The following is a 19666-nucleotide window of genomic DNA, read 5'->3' on the forward strand; positions in this document are numbered from 1 at the left end:
CACGCTCCTCTCGGGCGGGGATGAGCCCTCACTGGTGGAGGTCTAGGGCGCAGGGCCTGCAGGGCCTGCAGAGGAAGCAACTCACAGTTCTGATCGGAGTCTTCTATTAGTATCCTCAGTTTCTGAACACAGAGCTGTAAAGAGGGGAGATGCCACTGGTCACGTCTTCTAAACCAACGGCAGAGTCGGTGTCCCTGGGGCCTAGGAGGGGAGCCCCTGGTCCCATGACATACCTGGATGCTGGCACTATGGTTGGGCATGCCGGACGACAGCGAGATGAGCACTGAAACAGATGACCGGGGTGAGGGCCCCGCGTGACCGGCCCCAGTGAGAACCCCAGGCTGGGTCTCTGCGGCCAAGAGAGCAGACCACAGGCCCTGGGCACCAGGGCTCCTTGTCCGGGGCAGGTCTATGGGCCAGCCCCCAGCTGAGACCCGCTGGCCCCGCGACGCACGATGGACCAGGCCCACCTCCCGTCTGCATCCCCACTCCCTCTGCCCATCACCAGGGCCATCTGTGATCCTGCCACACCTTGGTCCTCCCCTTGGACCTTTCCAGACTCAGGGACCACTCTCTGGCCAGCCTGCCCTGCTCCCAAGTCCCATACTCGCCCTTCCTCTCCCTTTCACTGTCGCTGACCCTCAGCGACACTCACAGCCCACAGAGCAGTCACGAGCGTAGACCCCGGGCCAGCTTCCTGGGCTTTACTGAACTTAAGGCTGCCCACGGGCTGTGAGGAGCACCCCAACAGTTTGGGGCAGGGACAGGAAGGCAGCGAGAAGCTGAACCCCTGGGCCACCAACTCCCTCTGCCTGCCTACAGGAAACGGGGCTGCAGGGACAAGCCACCGGGCGGTCCGACTGCAACTAACGAACTCCGCGAGGCCCTCTGGGGAACACGTGCCGATTCTCTCTCGAGAACTCTCCTGGTTGTAGGTCCTATGCTAAAGACGCCACAGGGGAAGTGGCCTGAGATTTGCTTTAAAATGCTCATGAACAGCGGTCTTGCTGGTGGGTGTGGCAAGTGCCAGGGTGCAGTGTTTATCACTGGAGTCCGAGGTTGGCCATGGCTCTGGCTGCAACCGTGTCCGAGCTGACACTTCCAAAGGGGCTGCAGACGGGCCGGGCCAAGCAGCTTCCCAGCCGGGAACCTCAAGGTTCTGGTGAGGCCCGGGGACCAGCTCCCCCGCCAGCGACAGCTCCCTGCTCCAGAACAGGTCTCCCCGGGTGCTCACCTGCGATGACGGTGTTGACACACTCGTAGAGAAGGGACATGGCAGACGTGCTAGAGAAGGAAGCACAGGAGTCGGGAAGACAGGGCCGCCTGCCTCCCGCTCACCCCACGAAGACCCCTGGGGGCACCACCTCCGAGGAAACGCGGAGCCCAGGAAGCCTCAGGTCTGAAGGCCATGCCGGTGACACCCCACCCTGGGCAGTGAGGCCATCAGATTCCTCCAAGGGACAGAAGCACCCCTTTTAGCCCTCAAAAGCAGCCTGAAATGCTCCCGCCACTGCAGCCCACGCACAAATAACCTTCTGATTCTGCGACCCCCATAAAGAGAAGCCTAGTTCCCCAAAGGCCTCTCTCCTCCAGCCCAGACCCCGCCAGCCGGCTCCACTGGGACAGGGAGTAGGCCTGGCCACGCGCAGGCAGGAGGAACACGGAGTCATGCCCCATGTCATCCCTCGGGGGTGTCCAGGGCCACAGTGAGCACAGCCCAGGACGACCAGGGTGGGCACCAGGCACGTCCACTCCACTCTGATATTCTCACAGTGATGTTCTTGAGCCCAAATCCCCCAAACCCGAGAGCACGGGCCACCAGAGGCAGTCCACATGAACAGTCATAGGACTGATGGCTTCTCGTCAATGCTCTGAAAACCACAAGCTACTATAAACCCGGTGACTGGTGATTTGTTTAAAATCAGCAACGTCCCAAGCCCTTGGCCACTTCCCAGGGGACCCCAGGAGCAGAATCTCCTGGCACCTGAAGTTTGGCCCCCACAATTCAACCACAGGCACCTGAAGTTGCGTAGAAGCTCCTATAACATTCCAGAACTGGGCGGTGACACACTCACCTAGGGCTCTTCAACTAGACTGCTGAGGTCTACTTGTGAACCAGAGACTGGCTGGGACAGCTTTCTCCAACCTTTTTTTATTTTTAAAATATATCCTCGTAGCCTGCCTATCTGTCTGTCTGTCTACTTCTGGCGGTGCTGCACAGCTTGTGAGACTTTAGTTCCCCAATCAGGGATTGAACCCGGGACCTCGGCAGTGAGAACTCGGAGTCCTAACCACTTGACCGCCAAGGAATTCCCTCTCCATCCTGTCTTGACTGTGCTGTCTGCAGACTGAGGAAGGGAGAGCCCAGAGACGCGGCTCCTGGCGGCGGCAGGCCCTCAGGCCTGGGTGCCCCTCCACCCGCCCCTCCTTGGGGCACCCCTCCCACGCCCGCCCCAAGCCCTACCTGTGGATCAGGTTGGTGAGAGGCTCAATCAGCTTCTTACCCAACCTTGGCTCCAAGGGGGTCAGAGCACCAAACTAGGGGACAAGAGAGGCCAGCGGTCACCCGAAGCAGGGATGGGACGGCAGCCCGGGGCTCTGCTGGCTGCGCGTGTCCAGGAAACCCCAGGGGCAACACTTGCCAGTTTGATAATCTTAATGAGGACCCAGTTGTTAGTGGAGGAGGTCATGAGCTTGAAGAAGAGCGGGGCGAGGGAAAGGTAGTTCTTGGGGTTACGTCTGGCCAGCTCACAGATGACGTTGACTGCCGCTGACTGGACCCCTGTGAAGCGAGGAACGCCATCAGCAAGGGGGCGTCCTCCGGAGCAGGCCGGTCCCTTGGGGCGTGTCCCCAGCAGGATCAAAGTCAATCCAGGTGCTCCGTCTGCCTCCACCAGGGGCTGCCCCCGCTCACGCCCCCAGCTCGCCTCGCCTGCCCCTTGGCTCCTGACCCTAACCACGACGCTCCACACCCCGTGATCCTCTGCGATGCACAGCAGATTCTCCCGAGACAAGCAAATATTTGGAGAAGCTGTCTTACACCTGCATGGCCTGGGGTCTCCCCAGAAGGAGTTACAGAAAAGGACGGGCGGAGGCAGGAGTGAACCCTGTGGTGTGGGACTGCCAGTCAAGGCAGCAGAATAAACACGAGACAGCGAACACGCGGACAGAGAGGCCTCCCCAGGGAACGAGTGTGGTGTCTGCTGCGGCCTGGAGGCAATGACGGCTGGCAGAAATAAGCACACCCAGTGGTCTTGGTTTCTAAATCCCACATCAGCTAACAAAACTAGAGCTGTTTGGAGAAACGGCGGATTCCAGGACTGGCGGGAAAGTAGAAAGTGAACCTGGCATCTCGTGGTGCCAGGAAGTAAGAAGGTGCCCTATGGGGGAGGGCTAGGACGGGGTCCCGGGACCTAGTACCCCTCCACCAAGCCTCACAGACGCTGATGAAGCAGCACGGCCCCGCACGGGCCCCTTCTTAACTTAAGTCAACAAACCGGGATCGGGGTCCTCCAGCTTCTCCTTCAGGCGGGGAAAGGCGGGGCGCAGAGACTCAGGGTACTTCAGGAACACCTTGTACATGATCAGCACAGCCTTCTTCCGGATGTACGGCTTGGTGTGCGACATCTGCAGGGGCAGAGGCTGTCAGTCTCCCTGCTGACACCACTGCGCCCACCCTGCCCCGGTCCTTCCCGCACCCCCTGCTCCCCGCCCCCGCCTCCCCTCGCCTCCCACACCTGCCCGCGTCTCGCCTCCATCACCTGGAGGATAACCCTCTCTCCAGCTCATCTGGCTTCTGGCCTCTGAGCCCGGCCTGCATGTTTACTCCACTGCCCCCCCAGCCCAGGGGTTACACAACAGTGTCTTGGACGGAATCGAAACCTGCCTCCCTGAGTCCATGACCCCAGCTTGCCCTCTGGAGGCTGAGATCGGCCTCCTGGACTCACTGGGGCGCAATGAGGGACAGAAGGAGGGAGGGTGGCCCCAAGTGGAAGGTCACGCTGGAGAGAGCCTCCACCTGTCAACACTGGCCTCAGACTCTTCGGGCCACCCAGGCCTGTCCCCAGAGCAGTGCCCCTCGCCCGGGCCTCAGCCCCCTCCGCACCTCTGCACTGCACCCCTGGAGCTCCTGTCCTTCCTCGGGACCGTGCTCCGGCCAGGAGGGCCTCTCGTCTGCAGGTGGGCACACTCCTCACCTGTCAGGGCCCCGGGCAGCCTGGCCCTGAGGAAGCCACCCCGCCCCCGAGATGCATTGTGACAGCTCACTACTGCCCCACTGTGGGCTCGTGACCGCTTTCACCTAGAGAGCTCCTCACACTTCTTGAAGAGGGCCTGAAGATCAATACTGTCAGCTCTGCCGGCCAGAATCTCTGTCTGACTCTGCCCTTGCTGCTGGGAAGCCCAGGGACACCGTGTGGACGAAGGGGCGGGGCCGTGTGTGGACAAACCATCTGTAACAGGCAGTGACTGGAGGCAGCCCGGGCCGTGCTGTGCCGGCCCCGGATCTAGAAGCTGCGTGTACCCAAAGCCTTCCAGACCGCGGGCCAAGACCTGACCATCTGCACAGCGAACAGGCCACGTACGGACAGAACCCTCCCGGGAGGACCGTGCCACCCTTCCGCGCTGCTCTATCGTGGCTGGAGGGGAAAGCCTCCCGACCGTGGAGAATCTGGCATGCAGGCGACCCTCTGAGGGCCGTGATTTCTTTCCTTTTTTTTTTTTAGGTCAATTCCAGTTTTGTTTTAATTTTTTAAATTAATTTTTATTGGAGTCGAGCACTGTGATTTCTAAGAGCACGTCCACATTTCAGAACAAAGTTCTTGCCCACCTTGGAGATCAAGGCTGGCTGGGGTTTCTGCCTTTTGGATGGACTGGGCCCCAGACAACAGATTTGCTCAGATGAAAATAAAAAGTTTCCTGGCCGGAGAACCACCTGACCACTGCCTGCCAAGACCACTGCCATCACCACCCATGCCTCAGAACACAGCTGATGGGTCATGCGCTCACGACAGGCCATCGTCCCCAGCCAGACCCCGTCCCTCCCCAGCAGGACCATTTCAGAGGAGGTGAGGTGTGAATGCCGGGCCCCACCAGGTGATGGAAGGGGAGACGGTGACTCAGTGTCCCAGCTCATCCTGGGGACCCAGGCCGTTTCCGCCCACCCAAGTGCCCTCGACGTGAAATTACAACCTCGGTTTTCCAGGCACGTCAGGGAGCAAAAGCCAAGGGGGGGCGGGCACGCTCCCAGACTCACCAGTGTCATGATGTCGTTGGCCAAGTCTCTGGCAAGATCTGGGGTAACAAAACAGGACAGGCCAGTCAGCGCAACGCCAGTGTCATACTGGCTGGGGCTGCTCAGGTCCTGGAAAGGGAGAGAGAGGGTTAGAGGCAAGCGCCCGCTGCGCCTCGCTGGGTCCCAGCTGCGCCTGCCAGCCCTGCTCTGGGTCTGGAGACGGGCTTGGACGAGGACTCACAAGAAACAGCCAGCTCCACGCTCTGTCACCGAGCAAGAGCCGGGACGGCTCTAAGGGGAGGGCTGTCTCGGGTCCGCCCCTCACTCCAGGGGTGCAATGGAGCAGAGCCAGTGCCACCCACGGCTTCCCTATGGGAGAACCCAAGGGCCGAGGAAATGGTGCAGCCAGCCGGCTCCGACCGCCCAAAGGCACAGAGCAGGGGCCCCCCAGGGTGGAACCCTAAAACCTCTGCTTCCGTTGGGGTGTCTCCCCTACTACAACCAGGGGTGACTCCTCTGGGCCCCTCCCCAAAGCAGAGAGAAGCTTCCACCAGAGCTCTACCCCTCAGGGTAGCAGGAAAAGCAGCCACAGGAAGCGCACATCTGCCCTAGCCTCTGACGTCACTCGCCTGTGCTCCCGCTAAAACCGATGCGGAAGCCCCATCTCGGCACAAAGAGAGGACTCTGTTTACATAGAGGAACCTCCCCAAACTTCACACATGTGGTAAAAGATACACTGAGAGACGTTTTAAGAGTTAACCTTCCAGGGACTTCCCAGGTGGTGCAGTGGTTAAGAATCCTTCTGCCAATGCAGGGGACACGAGTTCGAGCCCTGGTCCGGGAAGATCCCACATGCCGTGGAGCAACTAAGCCCGTGCGCCACAACTGAGCCTGCACTCTAGAGCCGGCAAGCCACAACTACTGGGCCCATGTGCCACAACTACTGAAGCCCACGCGCCTACAGCCCGTGCTCCGCAACAAGAGAAGCCACCGCCATGAGGAGCCCACGTACCGCAACGAAGAGTAGCCCCTGCTCGCCGCAACTAGAGAAAGCCCGCAAACAGCAACGAAGACCCAACGCAGCCAAAAATAAATAAATTAATTAAAAAAAAAAAAAAAAAAAAAAAGAATCTGCCTGCCAATGCAGGGGACACGGGTTTGAGCCCTGGTCTGTGAAGATCCGACGTGCCGTGGAGCAACTAAGCCCACGCGCCACAACTACTGAGCCTGCGCTCTAGAGCCCGCAAGCCACACCTACTGAGCCCGCCTGCCTAGAGCCCGTGCTCTGCAACAAGAGAAGCCACTGCAGTGAGAAGTCCGTGCACCGCAACGAAGAGTAGCCCCTGCTCGCCACAACTAGAGAAAGCCCGTGCGCAGCAACGAAGACCCAATGCAGCCCAAAAAAAAAATGAAAAAAAAAAAGGAGTCACTAAAAAAAAAGAGTTAACCTTCCAGACTGTGATAACAATACGAAAACACAGGCTTTTAAAGTTCACTCCAGGGACTTCCCTGGTGGTCCAGTGGTTAGGACTCCACGCTTCCACTGCAGGGGGCGCAGGTTCGATCCCTGGTCGGGGAACTAAGATTCCCCATGCGGGGAAAGAAAAAAAAATCACTCCAGCCCAGGCTGAGCAGACAGGGCCTCATGGCACAGTCCCTCCAACTCAGCGTGATTCACAAAGAGCCCGACAAGAGCAGCAGGCACCTCGGGAGCTGCCCCGGGGCGTCAGCCAGCAGGTTTGCGGAGGGGCCCTCAGATGACTGCCAACAGCCTGCCTGCCCTGCAGCTCCCGCATGGAGCCCCGACACCAGCCACCTGCGGGGCGACCACAACAGTTCCGCCCCGGCCCTGGCGCCAGCCGTCTGAGAGCCCCGGGCCACAGGGTCCGATGCGGGGTCTGGGGTGGGAAAGGGTGCCTCTGACACACCCTCTAAGTGTTTGAAGAGAGGCGGGAGACAAGAGATACTCAAAGTCTTGAGGCCAAGGAGGAGCTGACTACTCAGTGCTCTCACTGCAGAGCATAGAAAACCACATGGGGCCGAGAGACGCACCCAGTCCAACTCACAAGACCCAGTGGGCACAAAGGCCCCCACGCTGGGAGGGGCGAGCCCTCAGCAGGCGCCCCCAAAAGAGGGGAAAGGGGCTGAAAAAAGGAGTGACCGAGAGGGCCGTCCCTGTCGCCAAGGGGGGAAAACGAGAGAGGAAAGTCCCGCGTGCCCCGCCGTCCCTTTTCCCATTTCCGAGGATCGCAGAAGGCTGTCCATCTGCCCGCTAACCTGCTCCCGCAGGAGGGGCCTACCTTGCGGATCTGGTTGGTGGTCAGCATGATGACGTCGGTCCCTTCGTGAAAGCACTGGGAAGCAGCGAGGTAGCCGATTCGCTGTGAGTGGAACAAATGGAGTCGTCAGGGGTGACAAGGGGACCGGGCGCCCTCGGGGAAGCACCCAGCCCTCCTGAGCTTCGCGCCAAGCAGCCCTGGCCGGCCCGTCACAAACCAGGAGGAGGGCACCCCTCGCCCTGTCCCAGGCGTATGGTCTCTGGAGCACAATGTCTTTCAGGGGTTGCCAAGCACGTCCTGTCGCTAACGTGTGCATCCTCACTGCCTTCTTGACAGCGGGAGCTGCTGTTATGGCCTGACGGAGTAAGTCATCACGAGCGCCTAAACTCGGGCTGAGTGTAACCTAAAGTCGCACCCGCACGTGCGTGTGATACTTAAACACACGTGCAGAGCACTGGCCCAATTTTGGCAAATACGGCATTTAGTTTCTTCACCAAGAGTAACCGGCAGGCAGGACAACTGTGTCCTTCAGGAGGACGGGAACCCGCCCTCGGCAGTGACCCGCCGGCAGGACACAGCCTCAGACGCCGCGTGGTGTGTGTTCCCAAGGAAAACTGAGCCAAGCCAGGAAAACCACGGGACACCCCCACATGGGCTGTGGGCACTGAAAACCGCTTTTCAGAACGTTTACTAAAGCAGGACACGTGCTTATTTGTTATGATATCAAGTAAGAAGCAATGTCTCAAACTGTGCACGAGTAGGATCCCTGAGACGCCAAGAAAAAACGCTCAGAGAGTGCTAAGAGACACCGGGACAAGTGACAAGTGGTGGCCTCTGGGGGAGACGATCAGCGTCTGCTTGTTTTTTTTGAAGAGTCACAAATTTAATTTGTATTATAAAACACATAACCAACCCTACAAACCCGAATTTCACTGACACTACTTAAAATGGAAAGAAAAACGTGATGCAAATAGTGGTAAGACCTAACTGGACAGAAGTGGTGATGGGAGTGGGTCACTGTTGTCTGTCACTGTGTCCCCTCCCAGCATGGCCTGCATCACAGGACGGACGCCCTCCTCCCCCAGGACCCCACCCACAGGGCTCAGGCCCCAGAGCGAGCTGGTTCCCTTCACCTTGAATGTGAACTTGGAGGCACTCATCACTTCTATGATGTTGAAGGCGGCCCAGCTGATGTCATATCCTAGCATCTGCAGCTGCGGAGGAAAGAGGCCGATTCTCACGCACCCGCCCCAGCTCCCCACCCCCATACACTTTGGGGAGATTCCTTTCTTTTTCTGACAGGTGAGTCTTCACGTTTAAAACCAAAGCGACAGGTTATAACACACTAAAATAATGCCTGATAAATAAACACCTGCAGTTTAAATACCAGCGTTACATGGGTTAAAATTCCCCACAAGGACCGGTCACCGGTCAGGCCGTTCATCTCCTTTCTCTGACCAGGGGAGGCCAGCATGGGGTTGCCTGGTCCAGGCTCACACCCCAACCAGGGACTGCAGGGCTCCACCCACCAGGCTTCGGGGCCCAGCCCGCAGGGGAGCCGTGACAGCTGGGGCGCTCCCGCCCCTCCATGTGGGAAAGGCCCACTGGACGGGGCCCCAGCTTGCCCTGTGCCACGTGATCACCACACATGCCTCACCCTCCACCCCAAGTCAGCCCGGCATGTGCCCCCAGGCTGGCGCTTGGAGCGGACGGTGTCCATCAGTGGTGGTGGGACGGATGGACAGACAGCAGGGGGATAGTGGAGCCAGACCCGGCCTGACAGAGCAAGCGGCCCGGCACTCACGTAGGTCAGCTTGCAGACCGCGTTTGCTTTCACCGCAATGTTGTCTTGCTTCAGCTCTTGCTTGATTTCATCAATGCACTGAGAGATATATTTTGCCTAAAAGGGAAAAAAAATTGAAAAGTTGCAAGTGTCTGGCTAAAACCTAAAGAAGCCAGACACAAGAGGTCACACAGTGTGCAATTCCATTTAGATGAAACGTCCAGAACAGGCAACTCCAGAGAGGCAGAGGGGAGTCCTGGTTGTCAGGGGCCGGGGGAGGGGGAAAGGGAGGGTGATGGAATGCTCTGGAATTCAACAGAACTCTGTGAATATACTAAAAACCACTGAATTACACATATTAAAGGGGTGAGCTGAATGGTACGTGAATGATAACAAGGTTGTTATCCTGAAAAGCCCTGTCAGTGCGATAAGCTGCCTGGGATCCCCCAAAGCTCTCCTCCCAAGGGCCAGGGGGCCACGGGAGAACAGGAGTGGCCCAGGCTGATCTAGCCTGAAGCAGGCACACTGAGCTCTGGGAATTCTGCTTCCCCTTCTCGTGTGTATATCTGACATTTTCTACAATGAAAAGTTTTAAAACTTGGAAAAAAAGAATAACCATTTCAACACAGAGCATTAAGACACGGAAACGTTCTTAGTCCTCCAGTTCAGCCCTTTAACCAGCTGTGAACGAGAGAAAGCGCAAGCCCAGAAGAGAGCCCACGTCCCACCACCAAAGGCCCGTCCCTCAGCCCGCGTGGCCGGGGGCGGCAGGTCCACCTCGGTCCCACGCTGCTGTGACTGGGGAGCCCGGGAGCTCTGCCCAGCACGGCCACCCACGTGGGGCGCCCCACTGGCACCCACAGCAGGAAGGGCCCGGCCGCCCCAGGAACCGTGCCCGGTGGGCCCCTGCCGTCCACCTCCACGCAGCCCAGGTTCATTACTGGCCCGTCCTGGGCAGCCGTCCTCCTTCCCCACACCGCGTATCACGGAGCCGGGGCCTCCCCCCAGGCACCTGTCACAGCGCTTCACATAACTCCACTCATAACTTCACATAACTCCACTTACGGAGACCCCCCTCCGTGCCCCCGTCCAGGTGAGTGCGCTGGTGCCTTCCAGCTCCTGCAGGGCCGGTGCTCACTGCCCACGTGCAGCGCTGCCCCCCAAGGGCAGGAGCACCCAAGGGTCCCCTGGGAGGGCCCCTCGCAGGCCTCTCGCTTGCTCTGGGGCTGGCCGCCCAAGAAGAGCGTCGAGGTACCTAAGGCCTAGGCGGGCCAGATGGCATGGGCGCAGGTGAGAGCTGCCGGGGGTGGGAGGGTGAACACCTCCGGCCCCCGGGACCCCCGACTCCTCCCAGGACCAGCCACACTGGCGGGGGCACTGCGGGCTCCCCTCGGGCTCCCCACTTCACTGAGGCCCTTCTCTAGGCAGCCTCTCCCGCAGGCTTCTCGGGCCCTGTCTGACAGGGTCTGTGTGCACGCCCCACCGGCCTCCCTGTGACGGACGCTGCAGCGTGTCAGCGCTCGGCGGCGCTGCCACCATGCGTGTCCACCCACCCAGCAACGCGAGGGCTTGGATCCTTCCCACTTTCCGGCTCCCGTGACGCACACTGCCGTGGATGTGTGTATACAGGCGCCTGTGTGGACACCTTTTCGATCCTCTTCAGTTTCCTCGCTACCCCAGCACTTGTACTAAAACACGGATCAAAAGGTCAGTACCGACACACACGGTCCAGAGTGAGGAATGTGTCCCATGGGGCGCAAGGCTCCACCCCCAGAGCCGCACAGAAGTCCCACTGGCAGTCTCAGGAGAGCCCAGCCCTGCCCAGAGGCGGGTCGTCACTCAGGGCTGGGAGGAGTGTGGTGCCCCGCGCTCCCGTCACCCACCAACAGTGGCATCACCTAAACCTGCCAGGCTGGCGAGCTCAGCGACCCCGCCCAAGTGGCTGCACCCTCCTCCCATGTCACCCCAGACCACTCGTAGGCCCAGCACAGGCTCCCGGGGAAGGCGCCACCCTGAGAGCGCTCTCAGCGAGCGTCTGATGAATATTCCATGACCAAGAGTCGGACAATGGAACATGGGTCACCAGATCCTTCCAACGGGCTTCCAGTTACTAATCCCCCAGGCGCCTCAGTTCCCATCCCAGTGCACGATAACCCCTTCGTGCACCCTGGATGTGCTGTTAACGATTCAAAAGGGAAAGAACAGAGAGATGATCCCAAGTGTGGGAGAACAGGCCCAGCACAGAGCGCTGCGGGAGATGGTCTGCAGGTCCCGGGTGCAAACTGGTGCACGCGCACACACACACACAGGCACACACGCACGCACACACACACGCTGGCCCCTCAACGCCCAGATGTCTGTCCGCTGGTGAACGGCCAACACAGTGCACCCTCTGCACAAATCCATTTCCTAGGCGCCCCAGTGACCCCTCAGCTCTCAGGAAGCCAGGCAGCGTCCACTCCCGGCAATGTCTGCACAGCCACCGTCAGACCATGCCTCCCACCAGCACTGTTTGGAGACAAATGTCCAGGCAGCGCAGGACAGGCGAGACCACTGGTCCTGCCCCGGCTTTGATCCTGAGAGCCATGCAGAGCAGGGAGCAGCCTGGGCAAACGCAGCTGCTGGGAAGTGAGGGGGAATGGGGGTGGGGTGCATCCTCACGTGAACTCTGCACCCACTGCATGCTGCACACAGCCCAGCACTCCAGCGGCCTCTTGCCCACTGCAGGACAGGCTGAGCCGAACTTCCAGCACAGACAAGCTCACTGCCCCTAAAACACATCCCCTCCCTGCAAAACCAACACTCCACTGAGAGTACAACAGAATCCAGTGTCTACAACATACCAGCCACAATGTCCGGGTCACAAGCCAAAATTATTCAAATTAGAAACAGGAAGGACTTCCCTGGTGGTGCAGTGGTTAAGAATCTGCCTACCAATGCAGGGGACACGGGTTCGAGCCCTGGTCTGGGAAGATCGCACATGCCGCGGAGCAACTAAGCTCGTGCACCACAATTACTGAGCCTGTGCTCTAGAGCCCACGAGCCACAACTACTGAAGCCCGCACGCCTAGAGCCCGTGCTCTGCAACAAGAGAAACCACCACAATGAAAAGCTCACACACCACAATGAAGAGTAGCCCCCGCTCGCCACAACCAGAGAAAAGCCTGCATGCGGCAACAAAGACCCAACACAGCCAAAAATTAATTAATTAAAATAATAATAAAAAAAGAAACAGGAAAACATAACCTATACCCAAGGAAAAAAAGACGGCCAATGAAAACCGGCCCTGAGGTGACCCTGGTGATGGCATGAACGCATTCATTTGCTGAGACTTCAACACAGCAACTGTAACCATGCTCTCATGACCCAAAAGAAAATATGCTCCTAATGAATAGAAAGGGAGAAAATCTCAGCAGAGAACGGAAAGTGACACAAACAACCAGATGAAAACCCTAGAAGTGAAAAACAATCTCCGAGGTAGAAGAGGCACTGCGGGGACTGGACGGGGAGCTGGAGCTGAGAAGAAAGTGGAGCACCAGGGCCCACCCAGTCTGAAGGGAGGAAAGTCAGGCAAGGCTGTGGTACACCAAAGGCATAGCGTGTGTACAACTGGGGTCCCAGGAGAGGAAGGACAGAGAAAATATGTGAAAACCAAACAGCTCAAACTTCCCCAAATGTGGTGAAAGACATAAATTTACTATTTCAAGAAGCCCAGCACCGCCCCCCCCAAACAGGAAATATAAAAGAAAATCACACCCAGACATATCACAGGCAAACTGCTGAAAACTGAAAATAAGGAGAAAATCTTCAGAGGAGCCAGCGGAAAAGGGTGTGCTGCTACAGGGGAGCAGGGGGCTGAGGGAGGTGGGAAGACTCCAGGCCCAGGGCTCTCCATCCAAGAACACCCCTCAGGAATGAAGGCAGAGTAACATCCCTGCACCTCGGAGCACCCACAGGGGTGACAAATGAGCCCACAGGAAGTGGCTGACCTGCAGGAAGACCCAGCCTCAACACGAGTTTTTAGCTATAAGACAGGTGCACAGGCTCATGGTTCCTACAGGCAGGAAAAGGGAGGAATGGGTTGTAAAATATTAAAATAATATTTCAGGAGGGTGGAGTCAAGATGGCATACTAGGAGGATGTGGAATTCGCATCTCCTCACAACCAGAGCACCTACCAGGCACCGGTGGGGGACCATGGACACCTAAGGGGACGGGAGGAACCCCCAACGACTGGTTGTTTCAATTATAGTTTTATTTTTCCTAATGTATTTTTTATCTCTAATTTTATTTTGGTTTTTATTCTTTGATATGGTACTGCTCCTTTTTTTCTTTCTTCTTTTTTTTTTTTTTCTTACTGCGCCACAAAGCCTGCGGGATCTTGGTTCCCAGGTGGGAGGTCGGGCCAGAGCTCCTGTGGTGGGAGCTCCAAGTCCAAACCGCTGGACTAACAGAGAACCTCAGACCCCAGGGAATATCAATCAGAGTGAGGCCTCCCGGAGGTCCTCATCTCAGCACCAAGCTCTATCCAACTGCCTGCAAACTCCAGTGCTGGACGTCTCAGGACAAACAATCAGTAAGACAGGAATACAGCACCAACAAAAAAAAAAAAAAAAAAGAAAAAACAGAAAAGACAAAAAAATTTGTTTCAGACGAAGAAGCAAGGTAAAAACCTACAAGGCCAAATAAATAAAGACAAAACAGGCAACCTACCTGAAAAAGAATTCAGAGTAATGATAGTAAAGATGATCCAAAATCTCGGAAACAGAATGGAGAAAACACGAGAAACGTTTAACAAGGATCTAGAAGAACTAAAGAGCAAACAAGCAGGGATGAACAACACAATTACTGAAATTAAAAATACTCTAGAAGGAATCAATAACAGAATAACTGAGGCAGAAAAACAGATAAGTGAGCTAGAAGATAAAATGGTGGAAATAACTGCCAGGGAGCAGAATAAAGAAAAAAGAATGAAAAGAATTGAAGACAGTCTCAGAGACCTCTGGGACAACATTAAAGCACCAACATTCGAATTATAGGGGTCCCAGAAGAAAAGAGAAAAAGAAAGGGTCTGAAAAAATATTTAAAGAGATTATAGTCGAAAACTTCCCTAACATGGGAAAGGAAATAGTCAATCAAGTCCAGGAAGCACAGAGAGTACCATACAGGATAAACCCAAAGAGAAACATGCCGAGAGACACATATTAATCAAAGTATCAAAAATTAAATACAAAGAAAAAACATTGAAAGCAGCAAGGGAAGAGCAACAAACAACATACAAGGGAATGCCCATAAGGTTAACAACTGATTTTTCAGCGGAAACTCTGCAAGCCAGAAGGGAATGGCAGGACATATTTAAAGTGATGAAAGGGAAAAACCTACAACCCAGGTTATTCTACCCAGCAAGGATCTCATTCAGATTCGATGGAGAAATTAAAACCTTTACAGATGCAAAAGTTAAGAGAATTCAGCACCACCAAACCAGCTTTACAACAAACGCTAAAAGAACTTCTCTAAGCAGGAAACACAAGAAGAGGAAAAAACGCACAATAACAAACCCAAAACAATTCAGAAAATGGTAATAGAAACATACATATCAATAATTATCTTAGGGCTTCCCTGGTGGCGCAGTGGTTAAGAATCTGCTTGCCAATGGGGTTCGAGCCCTGGTCCGGGAAGATCCCACATGCCGCGGAGCAACTAAGCCCGTGCGCCACGACTACTGAGCCTGCGCTCTAGAAACTGCGAGCCACAACTACTGAGCCCGCGTGTCACAACTACTGAAGCCCATGCACCTACAGCCCGTGCCCCACAAGAGAAGCCCCTGCAATGAGAAGCCCGCACACTGCAACGAAGAGTAGCCTCTGCTCGCCGCAACTAGAGAAAGCCTGCATGCAGCGACAAAGACCCAATGCAGCCAAAAATAAATAAATAATTAATTAAAAAAACAATTTATCTTAAGTGTAAATGGATTAAATGCTCCAACCAAGAGACACAGACTGGCTGAATGGATACAAAAACAAGACCCATATGTATGCTGCCTACAAGAGACCCACTTCAGACCTAGGGACGCATACAGACTGAAAGTGAGGGGATGGAAAAAGATATTCCATGAAAACGGAAATCAAAAGAAAGCTGGAGTAGCAATTCTCATATCAGACAAAATACACTTTAAAATAAAGACTATTACAAGAGACAAAGAAGGACACTACATAATGATCAAGGGATTAATCCAAGAAGATACAACAATTGTAAATATTTATGCACCCAACATAGGAGCACCTCAATACATAAGGCAAATGCCAACAGCCATAAAAGGGGAAATCGACAGTAACACAATAATAGTGGGGGACTTTAACACCCCACTTTCATCAATGGACAGATAATCCAAAATGAAAATAAATAAGGAAACACAAGCTTTAGATAACACATTAAACAAGATGGACTTAATTGATATTTATAGGACATTCCATCCAGTAACAACAGAATACACTTTCTTCTCAAGTGCTCATGGAACATTCTCCAGGATAGACCATATCTTGGGTCACAAATCAAGCCTTGGTAAATTTAAGAAAACTGAAATCATATCAAGTATCTTTTCCAACCACAACGTTATGAGACTAGATATCAATTACAGGAAAAGAACTGTAAAAAACACAAACACATGGAGGCTAAACAATACACTGCTAAATAACCAAGAGATCACTGAGGAAATCAAAGAGGAAATCAAAAAATACCTCAAAACAACTGACAATGAAAACATGATGACCCAAAACCTATGGGATGCAGCAAAAACAGTTCTAAGAGGGAAGTTTATACCAATACAATCCTACCTCAAGAAACAAGAAAAATCTCAAATAAACAACCTAACCTTACACCTAAAGCAATTAGAGAAAGAAGAACAAACAAAACCCAAAGTTAGCAGAAGGAAAGAAATCATAAAGATCAGATCAGAAATCAATGAAAAAGAAATGAATGAAACAATACCAAAGATCAATAAAACTAAAAGCTGGCTCTGAAAAGATAAACAAAATTGATAACCCATTAGCCACACTCATCAAAAAAAAAAGGGAGAAGACTCAAATCAACAGAATTAGAAATGAAAGAGAAGTAACAACTGACACTGCAGAAATACAAAGGATCATGAGAGATTACTACAAGCAACTATATGCCAATAAAATGGACAACCTGGAAGAAATGGACAAATTCTTAGAAAAGCACAACCTTCCAAGACTGAACCAGGAGGAAACAGAAAATACAAACAGACCAATCACAAGCGCTGAAATTGAAACCGTGATTAAAAATCTTCCAACAAACAAAAGCCCAGGACCAGATGGCTCCACAGGCGAATTCTATCAAACATTTAGAGAAGAGCAAACACCCATCCTTCTCAAACTCTTCCAAAATATAGCAGAGGGAGGAACACTTCGAAACTCATTCTATGAGGCCACAATCACCCTGATACCAAAACCAGACAAAGATGTCACACAAAAAAACTACAGGCCAGTATCTCTGATGAACACAGATGCAAAAATCCTCAACAAAACATGAGCAAACAGAATCCAACAGCACATTAAAAGGATCAGACACCATATGATAATCGCAACAGATGCAGAAAAAGCTTTTGACAAAATTCAACACCCATTTATGATAAAAACTCTCCAGGAAGTAGGCACAGAGGGAAACTACCTCAACATAATAAAGGCCATATATGACAAACCCACAGCCAACATCATTCTCAATGCTGAAAAACTGAAACCATTTCCACTAAGATCAGGAACAAGACAAGGTTGCCCACTCTCACCACTATTATTCAACATAGTTTTGGAAGTTTTAGCCACAGCAGAGAAGAAAAAGAAATAAAAGGAATCCAAATTGGAAAAGAAGAAGTGAAGCTGTCACTGTTTGCAGATGACATGATACTATAGCTAGAGAATCCTAAAGATGCTACCAGAAAACTACTAGAGCTAATCAATGAATTTGGTAGAGTAGCAGGATACAAAATTAATGCACAGAAATCTCTTGCATTCCTATATACTAATGATGAAAAATCTGAAAGAGAAATTAAGGAAACATTCCCATTTACCACTGCAACAAAAAGAATAAAATACCTAGGAATAAACCTACCTAAGGAGACAAAAGACCTGTATGCAAAAAACTATGAGACACTGATGAAAGAAATTAAAGATGATACAAACAGATGGAGAGATATACCATGTTCTTGGATTGGAAGAATCAACATTGCGAAAATGACTGTACTACCCAAAGCAATCTACAGATTCAGTCCAATCCCTATCAAACTACCAATGGCATTTTTCACAGAACTAGAACACAAAACTGCACAATTTGTATGGAAACACAAAAGACCACAAATAGCCAAAACAATCTTGAGAAATAAAAATGGAGCTGGAGGAATCAGGCTCCCTGACTTCAGACTATACTACAAAGTTACAGTAATCAAGACAGTATGGGAATGGCACAAAAAACAGAAATATAGATCAATGGAACAGGATAGAAAGCCCAGAGATAAACCCACGCACATATGGTCATCTTATCTTTGATAAAGGAGGCAAGAGTATACAATGGAGAAAAGACAGCCTCTTCAATAAGTGGTGCTGGGAAAACTGGACAGCTACATGTAAAAGAATGAAATTAGAACACTTCCTAACACCATACAGAAAAATAAACTCAAAATGGATTAAAGACCTAAATGTAAGGCCAAACACTATAAAACTCTTAGAGGAAAACATAGGCAGAACACTCTATGACATAAATCACAGCAAGATCCTTTTTGACCCACCTCCTAGAAAAATGGAAATAAAAACAAAAATAAACAAATGGGACCTAATGAAAGTTAAAAGCTTTTGCACAGCAAAGGAAACCATAAAAAAGATGAAAAGACAACCCTCAGAATGGGAGAAAATATTTGCAAATGAAGCAACTGACAAAGGATTAACCTCCAAAATATACATGCAGCTCATGCAGCTCAATATCAAAAAAAAAACCAATCCAAAAATTGGGCAGAAAACCTAAATAGACATTTCTCCAAAGAAGATATACAGATTGCAAACAAACACATGAAAAGATGCTCAACATCACTATTCATTAGAGAAATGCAAATCAAAACTACAATGGGCATATGCCCTGAGAAAACCATAATTCAAAAAGAGCCATGTACCACAATGTTCACTGCAGCTCTATTTACAACAGTGAGGACATGGAAGCAACAAGTGTCCATCGACAGATGAATGGATAAAGAAGATGTGGCACATATACACAATGGAATATTACTCAGCCATAAAAAGAAACGAAATGGAGTTATTTGTAGTGAGGTGGATGGACCTGGAGTCTGTCATACAGAGTGAAGTAAATCAGAAAGAGAAAAACAAATACTGTATGCTAACACATATATTTGGACTCTAAAAATAAAAATGGTTCTCATGAACCTAGGGCCAGGACAGGAATAAAGACGCAGACGTAGAAAATGGACTTGAGGACGTGGGGAGGGGGAAGGGTAAGCTGGGACGAAGTGAGAGAGTGGCATGGACTTATATATACTACCAAATGTAAAATAGCTAGCTAGTGGGAAGCAGCTGCATAGCACAGGGAGATCAGCTCAGTGCTTGGTGACCACCTAGAGGGGTGCGACAGGGAGGGTGGGAGGGAGACGCAAGAGCGAGGGGATATGGGGATATACGTGCACATATAGCTGATTCATTTTGCTGTACAACAGAACCTAACACACCACTGTAAAGCAACTATACTCCAACAAAGATGTTTAAATAAATAAATTTAAAAAATGTTTCATATTCCCTTGAGAGTATTTAAATATTTATCTAAAACATAGTTACACACATGAAGTTAAAGTAAGGAACGTGGGAGAGAATGATTAGTCTTTGCAGTCTTATTTACACACAGCACTGCTAACAAAGAACTATTTACTCTCCTTTTCACAAAAAAAGAAAAAAAAATGGCCAAGGCATACAGACATGATCTAGATCCAGGAAATTATACAGGCAGACCTCAGAGATATTGTAGGAAGGGTTCCAGACCACCTCAAAACAGCGAATATCACAGTAAAGCAAGTCCCACGTAAAAGTTACGTTCACGCTATTCTGTAGTCTGCCAGGTGTGCAGTAGCATTATGTCTAAAAAAAACAACATACAAACCTTAATTAAAATTACTTTATTGCTAAAAAATGCTAACCCTCATCTGAGCCTTCAGCAAGCCATCATTTTTTTTGGGGGGGGGGCAGGATCTGAGTTCCCCGACCAGGGATTGAACCTGAGCCCTCAGCAGTGAAAGCGCCAAGTCGTCCTAACCACTGGACCGCCAGGGAATTCCTAGCGAGTCATAATCTTTTTGCTGGTG

At 52.2% G+C, this 19666-nt stretch overlaps 1 protein-coding gene across 3 annotated transcripts in view; it reads right to left on the bottom strand.

Moving 5' to 3' along the window:
- The window catches only part of AP3D1 (adaptor related protein complex 3 subunit delta 1), a 45453-nt gene that overhangs the window by 15223 nt on the left and 10564 nt on the right, over positions 1-19666 (bottom strand). For all 3 annotated transcript variants that reach the window (XM_036846328.1, XM_036846327.1, XM_036846329.1), the window contains exons 2-11: positions 9317-9412; positions 8646-8726; positions 7534-7614; positions 5255-5362; positions 3498-3627; positions 2643-2782; positions 2465-2538; positions 1235-1284; positions 234-283; positions 86-134 (exon numbers count right to left, since the gene is read on the bottom strand). In XM_036846328.1, coding sequence (XP_036702223.1) covers positions 86-134; positions 234-283; positions 1235-1284; positions 2465-2538; positions 2643-2782; positions 3498-3627; positions 5255-5362; positions 7534-7614; positions 8646-8726; positions 9317-9412 — 859 coding nt within the window. The remainder of the gene's footprint in view (positions 1-85; positions 135-233; positions 284-1234; positions 1285-2464; positions 2539-2642; positions 2783-3497; positions 3628-5254; positions 5363-7533; positions 7615-8645; positions 8727-9316; positions 9413-19666) is intronic.

The sequence above is a fragment of the Balaenoptera musculus genome, chromosome 3 (assembly GCF_009873245.2).
Source record: "Balaenoptera musculus isolate JJ_BM4_2016_0621 chromosome 3, mBalMus1.pri.v3, whole genome shotgun sequence".
Lineage (NCBI taxonomy): Eukaryota > Metazoa > Chordata > Mammalia > Artiodactyla > Balaenopteridae > Balaenoptera > Balaenoptera musculus.